This window comes from Antrostomus carolinensis, unplaced genomic scaffold, assembly GCF_000700745.2.
Source record: "Antrostomus carolinensis isolate BGI_N321 unplaced genomic scaffold, ASM70074v2 scaffold29124, whole genome shotgun sequence".
NCBI lineage: Eukaryota > Metazoa > Chordata > Aves > Caprimulgiformes > Caprimulgidae > Antrostomus > Antrostomus carolinensis.
Window position 1 is genome coordinate 11,609 of NW_010311828.1, and position 16,401 is coordinate 28,009.

General features: G+C 48.2%; 1 protein-coding gene across 1 annotated transcript; it reads left to right on the top strand.

The window, feature by feature from the left end:
• Positions 1-4: 4 nt before the first annotated feature.
• On the top strand, positions 5-16,093 carry PTPN22 (protein tyrosine phosphatase non-receptor type 22; the record flags this gene model as incomplete). Its single annotated transcript, XM_029084714.1, has 21 exons — positions 5-73; positions 2,640-2,748; positions 3,566-3,642; positions 4,708-4,803; positions 5,214-5,252; positions 5,570-5,641; positions 5,736-5,795; positions 6,198-6,340; positions 6,752-6,818; positions 7,628-7,705; positions 8,249-8,341; positions 9,721-9,797; positions 10,512-11,281; positions 12,250-12,333; positions 12,476-12,606; positions 12,985-13,012; positions 13,391-13,471; positions 13,763-13,866; positions 14,519-14,549; positions 15,294-15,371; positions 16,029-16,093. Coding segments are annotated over 21 exons (2,352 nt in total), but the record flags the coding sequence as incomplete, so codon positions are not given.
• Positions 16,094-16,401: the final 308 nt, after the last annotated feature.

Here is a 16,401-nt window from a genome sequence, read left to right on the forward strand (position 1 = left end):
CATTCTGCTGCAAAACCTGGAAAGGGCCCAAGACAAGAAGCTCAACCGAGAAGAGTTTGTGGATGAGTTCTTGGTGAGTTTGCTTAAGGCACAGCTCTGTGTTTCAGTTGATTTTAAAGGAACCGCTCGGTCGCTTCTCCTCAAACGGGGACATGGTTGGCATGTGGCAAAAAGATTTTCTATGAGTTTTACAGCAGAAAGAGACACCTGAGTTAACTGGGGTAAAAGGAATTCAAAGACACAGGAGTAATTTAATAGTTTGCATTCAAAGCAAAACTGTTTGTTTGCTTCTTAAATAATTACCCGAGTGCTTCCTGTTTTCTGCTTCGCGAATGCGCTTGTCAAGACGCAGTTTCACTTCGCCTGGTAACACAACTGGGGGTACAGTGAGGAATGTGGAGCCCCTGCTCCTTCTCCCCGCTGCAGTCTGTTCTATCCGTGACACACGTGTTCTGTCAGGGATCTCCAGTTGCTACCTGAGATAGCTTTTCCTTTTTTCATTTCAATAAGAAGCCCCCCACCCTGCCCCTGTGCCACCTGCAGAGCGGGGAGATGCCCTGTGGAGCCCAGGCTGCTCCACCTCTCATCGACATGGGCACCTTGGCCAAGGCACGAGGAGATGGTGACCTGAGCAGCTGGGTGGGCTTTTTCTCCAGCTGCCAGCGCCGTGCTGGGAGGATCCATTCATGATGAATGTACGTGCTCTGCATCCAGCAGTGCCTCTGGCCCCTCCTGGAAACTAATTTCTTGTTCCATAAAGGCAAAGCTAGCAAAAAATGCTGATGGTTCTTGCCTTCCCCGGCATCCTGCAGTGTCCAGCTGGTTGAGATCTGTGCAGTGCCCTGATCTGTGAGCTCTCTGACATATTTTTATTTGTTTGGGTGGCAGGGGTGAGTCCTAGATGGCAATCCACGGTCTCACAGTTAAAGCTGATGGCTGGCGACAGCTGCTGATCTGTCAGCTGCAGGAAGGTTGCTCTGGCAGGCTGCCTGGGCTGCCCTCAGAAGCAAAGGCACTGCCCAGCTTTAGCAGACATGGGGAAGGGTAGAAGTGGTACATCTGTGAGATCTCAGAGGTCTCAGACACCAGAATAACCACTGGCCCTGAGCTACCTGCCTGGCCAAGGGTTGCATCAGGCAATGTTCTCTGAGGAAGGTGCAGGGGTCACTTCGGAGTCCCCACAAGATCCAGCCCTGCTTTGTCATCCCAGTGAAGACTGGCACTTCAAACACTTGGGAAAAGCTTAGTGCTTGGTTTCGAGGTGTCTGGGTAGGAGGGAAGTGATTAATCTGGGTCTGCAGTGACAGTCTGTTGTTCCATGGAACAAAGTGCTGTGACACGCTGCTGAATTTCCCCCTCTCGCTGCGGGGCCGGGGTTGTGCTGTGTTGTGTCAGGCATTAGGGTGCCAGGCTCTGCTGCATGGGCTACTTCTAGCAGCCGTTAATTTTCTGACCATAATGGCAGGTAGAAGTGGTCAAGGCTGCGTTTCCTCTCGTACTGGGAAGAGATCTTCCCAGGATGGCCTGACATGCCGGTCACTTTTGCATTTCCAAATTCAGTATAAATGTTTGATGCTGTCTCTCCATCCTAATGCCTCCCCTCTCTTTGTGTGAACAAGCATTTGTACCTGCTGATCGCGGTGTTGTTGCTGTAAATGACAAGGGGTTTTGTTTAAGTCCTCTTTTTCTGTTTGTGTGCAGTCTCACAGCCAGAGTTTGATCCTTACTGCTCTCGCTTGCTGTCTCATGTGTAGGCATTTCCCAAGCAGTTTTATGGCAGTTTATGCAGGGACAGAAAAGGAAGGTGATTCAGAGCCTCAGCCATGAGCAGTCTGGCTTCAGTACGAAGTGACACCCCTTCCATGAAAGCTTACCCTGGAGAGTAGACAAAAAATTATGAAAGAAAAAATAGAGCAAGAATGGTGCTTTTGAAACTGACGGTAACGAACAGTGTGTGTGATTCGGAAGCTGATGTCAGTGAAATGAACTTCTATGCTTTGGCAGAAAAAAGATGCTTGAATTCTCTGAGGGTGCTGCAGCTTTATACTGGAAATGAAAGAGACGAGAGATTCATACCCCTGTGGCCTGTCCTAGGACTCCTTCTCCTCTCTCTTTCATCACTGCTTGTAGCTACTTTGCTCCAATTGCTCGTGCTCCTTCAGCGGCTCAAGCATTGCTGTGTGCAGCCACAGATGGGAGCACCTTCCCCAAAGTGAGGAACATCAATTGATATCTGCCTTTTCTGCTTTCATTGTTAAAGGTGGTTTAACATGCTGCTCTTATCTGGGTGCCATTGGTACTGAGAATGGTTCCCCTGTGCCTCACTCATGTGTGAGGGCAATGCTTTCTGTGCTGTACCAATGCATCATTTGACTTCAGAAGCCTCTGTGCCCGAGCCTCGTGTGGGCACTGCCTCAGCACACAGTTTCCATTCTTCAGAAGCCTGTGCTGGGGCTCTCAGTGGCTTCTCTCTCTATTCTTGCTCTAAGTACCTCGAGAAAAGCTACTCAGGAAAGAATTAATGGTGCAGACCTTGCTTTGTGGTGGTGAACCTGACCCCTAGAGACCTTCACACATATTCTCTAGTAGTGTGTTGGATGTAGCACTTCTGCTGTAATTTGTTCCATTTTTTATTGCAGAAGCTGAAAAGGCAGTCAACAAAGTACAGATTGGATAAAATCTACCCTACAGCAGCATCTGAGCAACCAGAGAACATCAAGAAGAACAGATACAAGGACATCTTACCCTGTAGGTTGGAAATGGCAAATGTTCTTATTCAACCTTTTTTTTCTTTCCTAGCTTGGGTCTGTTCCCATCCTGCAGTATCTGCCTGCACAGTTGCTGCATGGGAGTTAGCCTTGAATTCTGCTGTTCAGATTTAAGGCTTTATCTTTGACTGTTGCAGTGTGTGCTCTGGAAGACTTTGGCATGTATTTTCTACAGGTAGAAGAACTTCTATTCCATAGGAAAAACATCCTCTAATGATTATCCTTGCAAGCTCTCTGGGTAGCATTGCAACCACTTGTTTTCCAAAGCCTTGTAGGGAATGACTTTGGACAAAGATGTCTTCGTATGTACAAAGCCAGACTACAGACAAAAGCTATTGTAGCTTGTCCTGGCTGGATGCAGTAGGCTCCAAAGAAAAGTCTGTCCCATGATGAGAGCAGGCTGTCCCTTTCATCCATTGTAGCTTGGAAAAAAAAATAATCTAAACCCACAGACCTCATTTCAGCCTGTAAGATGGAGTGCAGGGTGATTTTAGGCTTGGCTTGCTCCATGGTCAGAGGAGACTGGTGTTGCATTGGGGTAGTGGCAGCATCTGCAGCTCTTGCTTGAGCCCTCACCACCTCTCTGAAGGAGATCTCACCCATCTGCTGCTCACGTGTAGGCAACAGCAGTTCCATGCAGGAGGAGGCATTAGCTGCTTGCACAGCCACTCACCTGCTCTGGGATGAGCTCTCTGATGTATGTGCTCCTCCAAAACACTTTGTGCTGCAGTCTGAGGAGCTCAGCTGCCATGAAAGACAAACAGTAACTGCTGCTGCTTCTGCTTTTGTGCCTGCAGTTGACCACAGCAGAGTGGAGCTGTCCCTGATTACATCAGATACAGATTCTCATTACATCAATGCCAACTTCATCAAGGTATTTCTTCTTTCACCGTGTTTAGCTGTGCAAAGGTGTTTGTAGCAGCTGTTAGTGCTGCCTTGTTGAGTTCGTAGAATCCCAAACTGGTTTGGGTTGGAAGGGACCTTAAAGATCACCGAGTTCCAACCCCCCTGCCATCAGCAGGGACACCTTCCACTAGACCAGGTTGTTCAAAGCCTCATCCAACCTGGCCTGAAAGGACTATACAGTAGTTTCTGGGCTGTGCTGATGGATAACTGATGTAAAGAAGACATGTACAGACCCCGTCAAAAACACCCCATGCAGCACAGAGGCACCAGGCCACAGGGCAAGGGACATGGGCTCACGTTGGGGTGGGTGGTGGAACAGTTTGTGGCTCATAGCCCCGACTTCCTTGTTGGTGTTTCTGCCTTTGGTGGGTGTCAGTGGTACAAATTCGCCTGTGGCCAGAATCGCCTTGTCTGAAACCAGCGCACGGGCAGGAAGCCCTGCACAGCAGCACAGCAGCACAGCTGAGACCCACTGACCAACTGAGCAACAGGGCAGGTCAATGCAGGCTGGTTCTCCACCAGGAGCTCCGTGTGTTTTGGGGTGCTCCTGTGCTCACAACCCTTCTCTGATAGCCAGCTAACTAGATAGATAGATAGATAGAAGGTTTCCTTCATGCTCCACTACAGTGAGCGAGGGTTCTGTGTAACCTGTCTGCAGAAGAACAGACCTTCACAAAGGCATCATGGTTCATTCTCTGGCCAACAGCCACAGCTAAGCCAAGCTGCACACTGCAGAGCTGGATCAGCTGTTGCAACATCACCTCCAGGCTCCCACAGGCACTGCAAGAGCTGGTGGTCTCTGGGAGCAGATCTCACCTCAAGCCCAGCTCTCTGGCTTGGGTCTGCCTTTGGGAGGTTTGCACACCACTGGTTTCTGGTTGCTTAATTCAATGTAGGTGCCTAAAATGTAATGACGCAAAAGCCTTTCTAAAGCCTTAACGGGCTCATTGAATAGTCAGAAAGAGGAATGACTTTATTTCTGTTTGTGAGCTATGCAAAGATGTCTCTGTGTCTGATTTGAATGCTGTTTTAGGGTGTCTATGGGCCAAGAGCTTACATTGCAACCCAGGGTCCTCTCCCCACTACTGTCATTGACTTTTGGAGGATGATTTGGGAGTATGAAGTCCTGGTAAGGTGCAGATTTATATGCCTTTCTTTTTATTTAAAAAAAGCAAAAGTTGGCTGTACAACCAGGCAGAAGCACTTTTTGACTAAGCAGTTGAACTCAGCAGTTGACATAAGGGTTTTACTCCAGATGCTGTGTGTGCCCCAATCCTTCCCGTGAGCCTCCTCCGCTCCCATGCTGGGACAGGAATCTGCTCATGGCTGTCTCTGCATTTGGGCTTCGAGTGGGAAAAGTCCTCGTGCCCGGGCTGTGGACAATGTCCCGAGTTTGATGTCCTGGCAATCCAGGGCTCTGGGGAAGGCAGCCACAGAACTTCCTCACAGCTCATAAGCAGCTGCAAGCAAATAGTTTGATTTTGTTGCCTGGATAAGAAACTTGTGTTCAGACTTTTCTAATGAACCTTCTTTCTGCAGATTGTGGTCATGGCTTGTATGGAGTTTGAAATGGGAAAGGTGAGTAACGTGTCAGAGGTGGCCTCTGCCACGACAGTGCCAGGGCAGGGTGGAGAGGTGCAGAATTTATTAAATCTCATTAGCAACAGCGAGTTTCTGTTTGATACAAGCTGTTTCCTGAGTCTCCAGCTGCAGATTCCTAAACTGTTTCCAGGAGTGCAGCTTGCCTCCTTGGAAGGGAAAAACCAGTAATGATGGTTCCAGGGAAGGGAAGCTGGAGCTGGCCAGCAGTGAGAGCTGAGCCTCCTCCCAGCATGAGTTTTGTCCTGCAAGGAGGGACAGGGGAATAACCAAACATGTCCTGCTTCTCGCAACAGAAGAAATGTGAGCGGTACTGGGCAGAGGTGGGCGGCTCTCCCCTGCAGTGTGGTCCTTTCTCCGTCGCCTGCGTGAGTACAGCAGCTGTGAGCACCATGTCACATCACGTGTGCTGGAAACTCGTGTCATCTGCAGAAAATGTGACTCTAACTTCTTGTTCTGCAGGAAGCTGAAGAGAAGAAAAATGAGTATGTGATTAGGACTTTAAAGGTGACCCTGAATGAGGTAAGTAGGAAAGGTCAAGGCAGGAAATGCATTTTGGCTACTTTTATTTTACAAATAATATATTAAAATTTGTCCCACTTTGTGCAGAAAATTTTACACTGCTATTTTAGATTTGACAGTAGTAGCTGAAGGAACAAAGAAACTGAAACATTAACTCAAACCTCAGTTTCTGAAGCTATTTGTTAGTCATGGCAAATCAGACCCTGGGTAGGTGAGGCCAACAGGTAACACTGGGAATGTCATAAAATGGCAGCACTTCACCAGTAGGAAGAACAGCTGCAAACTGCACCCCAACCTGAGCCTCCCGATGCAGATGGGATGGGGAGATGGCTGCAGCACACCGGTGTCCTCTGGCTGTGCTGGCCAGACCCTGACCCTGCCAGTGCTCTTCTCCTCTTGCAGGAAATCCGCACCGTCCACCAGTTCCACTATAAAAACTGGCCGGACCACGACATCCCCTCGTCCATTGACCCCATCCTGGAGCTCATCAGTGAGATTCGCTGCTACCAGCCAGACGACAGAGTCCCTGTCTGCATCCACTGCAGGTGGGTGAGCCGGTCACAAGCGGTGGCAGCTGGCACAAGCCCACAGCTGAGCTCCTCTCCGAGGAAGTCCTGAGGCAAAGGTGTCCTCTGAGGACACCAGCACGCGGGGTGCAGGAAGGCGGCAGGTAGCAGCACCTGTAGTTAAGAGACCACCAACACTGGTCCATCCGCTGAGCACAGTTGGCAGGAGCACGGGATGTCTCTCCGGCTGCAGCAGAGCTCTGGGCAGCTGAAGCCTTTCGTGGGGCGGGTGAAGCTGCAGTGGGGCCGTCGCGCGGGTCTGCACCCTCCACAGTGTGGGACATGAGGGTTGCAGGACACTGTGCATCTTTTTCAAATATCCATGTCAGAAAATCCAGCGTGGCCACCCTCTGACCTCTGCTAGCCACCCTGCTGTGACTGTCATTGCAGTGCTGGCTGCGGGAGAACAGGAGTCATCTGTGCCATCGACTACACCCAGAAGCTGCTGAAGGACGGAGTGAGTGTCAGCCCCGTCTGCATGTTCGGACGGCGCCTGCGTGCAGCAGCGCTGCATCTCTCTGCCTCTCCCTCGCCTTCTCTCTCCCCTTACTCACCCCTCTGACTGCATGCAGACACATTGCAGATGACAGCCCTGAATGGAGAACGGTGGTGGCCAAACTGCTGAGACCCCATTCCCAGCTCGTGCTGCTTCTCTCTTGAGGCTCTGCATCACCCACGCACTGTCCGCTGCCGCTGCTCCCATCCCCGTCCCGATGCAAACAGCCCCCGATGGGCAGAATCCTCCCTCCCACTGCTCCCTCTGGCAGGACCTTCAGATGACAGAGCTCTGTGCTGCCTTCAGTCTTCGATAGGACTTTATTGTCTATATCTGTCTCTCTGCACTCACTTAAGCACCAGAAATCCCTCATTTCCAAACTAACATCTTGCTTTACTCTGACTTCAATAAAATGTATGTGAAGTACTCCCTGGCCTCGCGGCAGGCTGCTGGGACTCAGAGGGGCGGCTGCTTTCTGTACTGCAGCGACCCTGGACCCATGGATCTGTGAAATCAGCGTCTTGTCCTTTGTGCTGTTCACAGCTGTTACCACCGCTGCTATAAAAAGGGTATTTTCTGTGGAGTGCAAGGCAGGAGGGAGGAGGCAAGCTGGTTCATAATAAAAACCAGCACTTTAAACAGGTTGTTTGTTAGAAATTCTTGCCATAGCAGGCCTGAATTTTGGACACTGCTCTAAACTGCATCACAACTTAGAAGCTGCTTGGAATTAGACCTCTCTGTAACTTTTTGTCTTTCCTCTTTCTTGCAAGATTGTTCCAGTGAACTTCAGTATTTTCAATCTGATTCAGGAAATGCGCACCCAAAGGCCTTCCATAGTGCAGACCAAGGTACCTTCTGGAAATTGCACCAGCTGACATGCTCTCCATACTGGGACCTCGGCTTTTCCCTGGGAGGGTTCATAGTAAGGAAACACAGAGCGGTTGTGCTGCTAGGAACTGGGCTGTGTGGATGTTCTGTAAGGTCCCTTTTCTGAACAGAAGAATGATTTTGCAGAAATGAATTTGGTAGCTGACCATTTCCCTGTAGACAGCTGGGATAGCTTAGTGCTTTGCAGTCTGATTTATCAAACACACATGCTGTGAAACAAGGGATCGTCCAGGAAATAAAGTGGGAACTCTTCTCAGCCCAGATAGACCAAAGAGGAAGCTCAATGCAGAACAGTGTGTTTGTGCACCCCAAAAAAACCCAAATGCTTCAGTCTGAACTCTGTGAAAGTTGCAGCTTCTGCCTCTTCTGGGAATTTACCCTGCCCATGGACCAGAAAGTGGCAGCTTCTCTCAGGGGCTGATGCTTGATTTGGGTCTCAGCTGACCATTTACAAGTGCTGCAGGAGCTGGTGCTCAGGTCTGTTTTATTTGTCTGGAACACAGGAGCAGTATGAGCTGGTTTATGATGCGGTGATTGAGCTCTTCAAAAGGCAGATTAAAGCACTTGATGCCCAGGAAGATTCTGCTGCTTCACAGGTAAAAGTACTCCCAATAAACACACTGCCTCTGGCAGCCTTGGGCATGCCAGCTCTAACCTAGATTCCTACTGCAGAGGTCCTCTCTGCAGACCTGGAATGAATCCCCGAGTTTTCTGCTACCCTTGATGCTCAAGCTGAGCCTGTTTTCAAGTTAACCCATGAGAATCCAGCTGTTTCCCTGAATGTGCAATGTTTATCACAGGATTTGGCCCCAAGCGAGAGCCAATTTTTCTTCACTCTCAAAGCCATTTTCTATATACTCTTATAACTGTTTAATGTAACGAGTGAATAGAGAAGCACCATTTTTTCTACAGTATCAGCTGGTTTCCATGTGGACGTGCCAGTGAAATGTGTCTTCATGGAATGATTGCAAGCAACAGAGTGACTTTCAGTCTGGGCTGGGAAGCTGGAGTGCGCAAGGTGGTATGGCTCAAAGTGTTAGTCTGCAACCTGGTGAGGTAATTACCATTACAGCCTGGCTGTGGGAGACAGGAGGCTAAAATATCTTGTGAAAAAACATGTCAAAGTCTTTCAAATCTGGTATACCTCAGAGGAAAAACAATGTGGTCTTGGTAAAAAATTGCATATAAACAGGAACATCCAAAACATCCATGGTGAAGCTTTTCTTTTTTCTTGCTGTCCTTCTGTGACTGCTGGCATGACACCTCACCTTCCCTGTGTAGCTGTTTGCAATCTGGCTGAAGTAAACACATTGCCATTCTTAGACATGGGCTGAAAGGTTACAGTCAGCTTATTTTGCAAGAAAATTTAGTCTAAAGGATTAGGAACGGGATCCTGTGATGGGACTTGTGCCTCAGTTCTGCCACAGGATTTTCAGGATGTTCCAAGCCAGAGCTGAGTGAGAAAAAAGCTGGAAAGAGCCTCTTTCTCCGTGCTGTGGACAGGCTGTAAGCAAAGGCGAGGCAAGACTGGGCTGAGACAAAATGCAGAGAACGGTTCAAGTCCGGATGTGGTTTTGTAGCTCCTGGCCAAACCTCTCGTCCGCCTAAACCTCACTGCCCTCTGAAAGCCCTCTGCAGCGCAGGGGGATGGTCCTGTGCTGAAGTGACACAAATAAAGCCAGCGCCCGATGTGCCAGGCTGAAGGCAGAGGTGTCCTGCGGGTGTCTGGAACAGCTGGCTGGTTGTGCAGCTCGCTGCACTCCCGTTCAAAAAGGTGCTGGCAGGAATTGCTGTCCAGAAGGTTCTGTCCTCAGTTTTCAGCTCCAACTTGGTGTTTTCAAGTTGGTGTTTGTCATTTCCAAACTCCATTAATAGTTATAAGTAGTTGATAGAAATTTCAGCTCCTGAAATAGCAGGTTTGTGTCCTCTGCATTCTCCCTCCTCACTCTTTGTTTTCTACCTTTTCTTTCACCAGGTACAAACAAGGCATCCTGTAGCCAAGCCACTTCTGACTCCAGTGGGAGACATTTATTCTCTGAGATTACTGACTTGGTAAGGCCATAGCACAAGTATCCCCTGGATCAGTATTTTCAGTCACCCATATGATTTCAGGAAGATGCATTTTTTAATGTGTGTTTGTGCCACAGTTCTGTCTGAATGCTGCATTTCATTTGTCAGCAGGATCTGCAGCCTCCCTTGAGTCCCACTTTGACTCTCACATGTGTTCCTAACATAATTCCTTCTCTTCTCACTGATGTGTCTCCAAGTCTGAGCCTCAGCCTCTTCCCTACTTGCCATTATCTGTCCCTTCTCCTGCCCTGGGGTTTGTTTCATGTTGTGCTTACACAGCGTTTCACATACGAACTAAAAACACGTCACAGAGCAGCACAAAACAAGGCTTGTGCAGGTGGAGCCTGCAGAGCCGACCTTCCCAATGTGGGCAGCTTCAGAGCGTGGTGGGATCTCCCTGTGGGCATGTTTTGGTTTGCAGCATCTGCCTTCTGTAAATAATTTTGCTTTCTGGTACAGTCTGCACTGAGGTTGTCATTTACCGGGATAAAGGGGCCTCTGCTGGTCAGCATTTTATGGTGTTCAAATGGGGCAGTGGGGTGCTCGGTCCTTCCTGTGCTCCTTGCTTGAGGCTGAACCGGGCTGAACATTCTGGATCTGATCTTTGGAGCAATGTTGCAGGGCATTGTTAGTAGGCTAACAGCGATTTCAGAGTCCTAGATGGCTTTGACTTCACGTCATGGTTCTTTATTGCAGCTCGGAGCAAGAGGAACAGGATGTGCATCAACATCTTCCTCCGGTGGTACAAAGCAAAGCATCCCCGACATCGTTGTCTGCCACGGGAGGAGACAACAGCTCTGGAGGTGGAGTCCCTCCCATCAGACAGGCCATCTCCTTTGGCACTTTGAACTTCATCCCTGGCAGGAAGGCAGCTGCCGCTGAGAAGCGGGGCGCTGGGGATGCTCTTCAGAAACACCGCAGTTTGGAGTTCAACAGCAGCTCTCCTGAGCAGCTGCCTCTGAACCTGGAACCCACGGGAGCAGGCAGGAGAGGGCCTTGCCGCAGAGCCCCCCTGACACGGACTGCATCGACCCCTTTTGTGCTGGCACTGCGGGGAGAAGGCTGGGAATGGGACGGACGGGAGGCAAAGCCTGTTTCGAGTTCACCGTTGCCAAACGCCTGCTGCTCGAGCTTTGAGGCGAAGAAGCAGGACAGATTCTTCCCTGTCGAGCGGAACCACTTGAGCCAAGACGTGGACAGCCCCCCAAGCTGCAGGAACCATGGCCAGTGTCCTTACCCTGACTTCTGCTCAGCAGAAGACCCCTACTTCTCATCACTCTCTCCAGGTGAGCCCGTGTCCCAGGTGTTTGCCGAGTGCTCTGTGGAGGGGCAGGACACGTCTCTCCCTTCTTGCGCTGTGAGTGCCCCACTGCAGCTCGCCGTGGCCAGCTCCCCAGCGCCTGGGCCACTGTCCCACCACGCTCTGCTGCTGAATGACAAGAGGATCAACTCCCTGAGGAAGCGGTGCAGCACTGCGACGAGCTGGGCTTGGTCACTCTGGATTGTGGCGTGCTGGAGAGAGCAGCGAGGGTTGTCCTTTCGTGTCCAGGCAGGGCTGTAGTGCTCCTTGGGACTGTATTCCCACGAGAGCTGAGGTAGAAGCTGGTTTCATCCTTGCACTCGTTTCATCCTGCCTTAAATTTTTCCCATAAAAATAAACAGTATTTTTTACAACAGCATGATTTTGGTTTTCACATGACACAGCTGCTCTGGACCACTATGCCACCTCGATACGGCTCTCACAAGAAGGCAGGGGTTGGTGCTGACCAGTTCTTAAAGCAGGGTGCTCCTAGAAGTGTTCAGAAAAGCTCCCAGAAGTGAATTTCTCTGAGGATCTAGTTTCCAGAACAAAACCCACTCTTTTCTGCAGAGTGTTGTGCAGGGAGATGCTGACACCCCACTGAGATTGAGAACCAGGACTTCTCATTAGTGTTTTGCCCAGATCTGCAGCCTTAAAACCACCACCTTCCATATGAAGAAGGTAGAATTATTCCTTGGTCTGGTCAGTCCTGGCCCAGTCAGACATTTCTCCTTGTCTGCAGCTCTGGCATTTGCTCAGCTTTGTCCTGCTCAGGCCCTTCAGCATTCAGCCTCACAAACGTGCTCCTTATCGAGATGCTAGAGGCTCTGGAGAAGCTCTGGGAGTTGCAGCACAAGCCAAGCAGTGATGGTACCACCAGCTGTGAGCCTGGCTGTGTGCTGGGGGGTACACTCCTCATTCACCCCTGTACAAGGACAATTCTGCTGCCAACTGCTGGAAGTCTGTCCCAGCCAGCGGCAGCTGAGTCGGTGCTGGGACTATTTGGGCTTTTAACTACAGTTCAGAGGTGCGCAGTTGGTCAGGAGCAGTCACCTCACAGAGCCTCTACAGAGGTCTGTAGCTCTCCCGTGGTGTTGTGCCGTGCAGGTAACCTGTGTCTGTCTCCCCAATCAGCCACCCTGCCTCAGCCAGATGACGATGATCCTCCGCCCCTGCCCGAGCGAACCCCCGAGTCCTTTATTGTGGCCAGTGAATCAGGTAAGTGCATTTAACGAAGCAGGGGCTGCGAAGAGCTCTGAGGGCTCTTCCCGTGTTTCTGCGGTATCGTAGCATCGGGCAGTGCCTTCGCTCCGGCTGTCTGGCATGAGAAATGACCTCTGTTGTGTTCAACTCTTTCTAGGACAATTTCCTTTGTCCACTTCTGATTTTCAGCTTCCAGCCAGAAATACAAATATCAGAAAGTCTTTGGAGTGGAGTGGCGAGTCTGGCTCAGAGGTGTTTAATGACTCCGTGAGACTGAGACCATGTAAGGTAAGTAAGTGTCTTTTTATCTCTTCTCCAGCACTATCACTGCGCCAATTTCCTTATGTTTCCTTCTGTGAGAAAGAACCCAGGTTTGGCACTGTATCCTTTCCATAAATTATTTCAGGACTGGGAGGAAGATGTGGTCTCAGTCAGACTCCTCCTTATCAACATCTACTTCACTCCAAACTTTATTTTGAATAGTTGAATTATAGCTTTGTAAAGTGAAATCATAAGGCGTAAGTCTTTCTTCCATTACATGAGCGTGGAGGTGTGGGGGGGAGGGTGTTTGTACCTAACATCATTTCCTCTTCTCTGCCTTGCTTATGCACAATAAAACATTTAGTTGTGGGAATTTCAAATAACTTCCCTGTTTTTTATTTCCAGAGTGTGAAGCTTCAGAGCCCACCAACAGGTATAAGTTTAATGCTGGGATAAACTATCTTTGGAAATAAGGTCTGCTTTTTACTGAAGCTGCTTTACCATATTTAGTGCTCAGTCCAACAGAAATTTTGTGTTGCTAAATAGTTCTGCAGCTAAATAGTTCTAAACAGAACTAGACAGTTGTGCAACCAAAGGAACTGGTAGTTTTATATTTCTTAATCAGCTCCTGCCTCACCCTGTACATGATGATGGTCCTTGCAGCCTCCTCAGGCCAAGGGTTGTTGCATCTTTTGCTGCGTGTTGTGTGTTTCCTTTGAGACGATTGACATATGCTGGTTAAAGTGCAGTGAACTGATATATATATATATATAAAGCTAGGTAACTAACTCTTTTATCTTTGCCTTCTTAGAGACAACCCGGGATCGCTCTAACTCTCCTCCCCCGCTTCCTGAACGAACCCCGGAGTCATTTGTTCTTGCTGATGCAGCAAGTAAGTAATGAGTTATTTTCTTAGCATCTAACTGAGACTTTATACTTACACGTGAACCTGTACACAGCTGAGGAGATTGTGGCCCACTTGTTCAAAGCATTACCAACAGTACTGCTTCAGGACTTACCTGCAGGAGAGTTCAGCCAAAATAAAGAAAGGAAATGCAACTAGGGGACGTGCAATTTCTAGAACTGCTGCATTAGAGAAAATGAAAAGCAACATCAAAGCACTTAGAAAAAAGTAAGAGGATTCTTGAATGATCACTGAAAATGTTCTGATGTATGTTCCCAGGTCTGCAGCCTGCTGCAAGAAATTCTATGGGTCCTCCGGGCTTGGAGAGCAATGCTTCCGAAACATCATCACAAGAGTCTACAAAATGCTTCAGGAGAAGCAAGGTAAAAGAAACCAGACAAGACAAAAGCTACTGAAAAGGGAGAGGGTGAGAAGAAGAGAAGGTTCTAGCTACAGCTGTTGCTGCTTTCTCACTGCTAACCTTGTGAAATTGCCTGCTTTGAGACCACTCGTATTTAGGGCAAGGAAATGAGACCAATAAAAATACTTTGTTGTGGAACGGCAAACTGGCCCAGTGCCTGCACTGGGACAGAGTGACACAGCCATACCTGTGCGAAGGGCTGTGCCTCGGCACTCCGTCCACCTGAACTGCCAAGTTGCTTGAGTGGAGTCTGAATTCCTGCGTAGGACAGACTCTGCTCGTCACCAGTCTCCTTGTGTTAACTCCCTAGTTAAGTCTCCTCATAAGCAATTGTGCTCATGGTTGAGCAGAAAAGCATTTGAGGAAAACAGCAAGGATAATGTGAACTGGGGGTATTTGGGTTGGCTAGAAAAAACCCAGAGACAAAATGAATGGCAGAAGTCTGCATTTCAGTCCCAGCTGCTTGGCATGATACTTCTTATGAGATGGGATCCATCTGTATTTACCAGTGAATTCCCTTTATCACAGTACCTGATCTACCACTTGCTATTTTCCAACAAGCCTTCTTTTTCTTTTTCTTTTTCTTTTTCTTTTCTTTTTTTTTTTTTCTACAGAGCTTGAAAATATTGAAAAATGTGAGAAAGAGTAAGTCTTTCAGGCTAATGCACATCTTCCCGATGGCTTTAAGCAAGTATATAAAGAAATATGTGAGACTGAATTTTCAAGAACCTGAGCTTGTCAAATGTGCAACGCCCTGCATGTCTGCCTGCTTTGGAGAGGACACACAGAGCTGCGCTGGCTAGCTCAGTACCATCGCATCTGGGGAGCAACAGTTGGTTTAGGAGTAGCATAAAGATACTGTGGTGCCCTTGTAATGCCCTTTGGGTACCTTGTGGGCAGTTCCCATTTACCTGAATTACCAAATTCTTCAGGTTGTTCAAACCAGTGCAGTGGGACAATGGGACAAATGCTCTAACGATGGAGATGGGGGTGCTGCGGGGAATGTGAGCCCCATCCTGCATCTGCCCAGACTATCTGGAGTAGAAAGAAGGAGTTTCTCATCAAGTTCCCTTTGGTTTAAAATTCAAATGCTTCTCTTGAAAACAGGACTGCTAAAACCTGTTTGAAGCACTTCTGAGCAAACATTTTCCCAGTGGACTGCGCTGCAGTAGTCCACTCGCTCCTTCTCATGAGCAAATAACATCGTTAAAACTGTGTGGCATTCAAGCTCTGCTGGTGTGGAAAGTCCTGCGCTTGGACTTGTGCCGAAATGCATCTGTGCAGTGTTATGTGTGTGGCAGGAGGTGTTTTCTGTAGGTGTGTCTGAGTCCAGCTCTTCAGGGAATTACCACAGTGACTAACTGCTGCTGTCTAATTTTTCCTTCCTAGGCATCTGTCGTCCATCTTCACTGACAAAACCGCCAGACCCTGCCCCGTCAAACCATTCCAGGTCTTTCCTTAACTTCGGTATGTTCTTCTCTTTGTGTTTTGGCACAGGAAATACCTGTTTTTTGAAAGTCTGAACGCAGGTACCAAGCTGAATGCTAACAAATTACAAACACTACAAATAATGCTTATTATTTTTTACACATTTAGAACTTTATTCAAGAACTGTTTAAAGAACAGGTAAGGATGGAAAGCACAAACCCTGAAAACTACTCTGACAAATGTTTCTTGGTGTGTGAAGAGCCTGAAGCGTGTATTTGGCTTTCCTGTATCTGAAAGCCTTTATGTGGCAACAGAGCCAGCGGAAGCCAGACAGAGCTGGGGCACTGCCACTCGGCTGCTGCCTTACGCTGCGTAAAGTGGCAGAGGACAAATACCACGTTTTCCGTTTTAAATTCTTCTACTAGAAACTAGTCACTTATTAGATTAGGCATAAAATCTAGTTATCTTGATGCTACGACAGTTATTTGTTGACAGACACATTGCTGGACTGTTTTTGCACTAGCTGACTTACAATTACAGGGTGTTGCTTAAAGTCTACTGTATCTTAAAGTTTGGGAAATGACTGAAATAACAAGTATTTTCAAATATCACGTTATCTTAGAGAATTACACAATCATCATCTATCCAGAACATACAGAATTTGTTGCGTTTTAAAAAAAAATAATTTCTTCCTAGGCTTCGCACATCGATTTTCAAAACCTAAAGGACCAAGAAACCCACCACCAGCATGGAATATTTAGATATGTTTTACAGATCTGGTGTCACAGATTTGTGGAGTCCTCCTGATATGCCTTGAGTGCTCATCCCAGTAAGGTTTCCATCTAAATAAATGCATCAAAAGCTGGTGCATGATATTTGCAGCTCAGGCATCACTTGCACGTTCTTCATCAGCTAAAGTTTTAAAGAATATAGAAGCAGCAACAACTAACTAAGCGCTTAATTTACAACAGGATGGAAACTGAAAACAGGTATAGGTCTTTATCCTAAGGAGGGATACTTTTTTGTTGTGTTTTGGAACATATTCACTTCAAAAGGATGGATGTGAGGT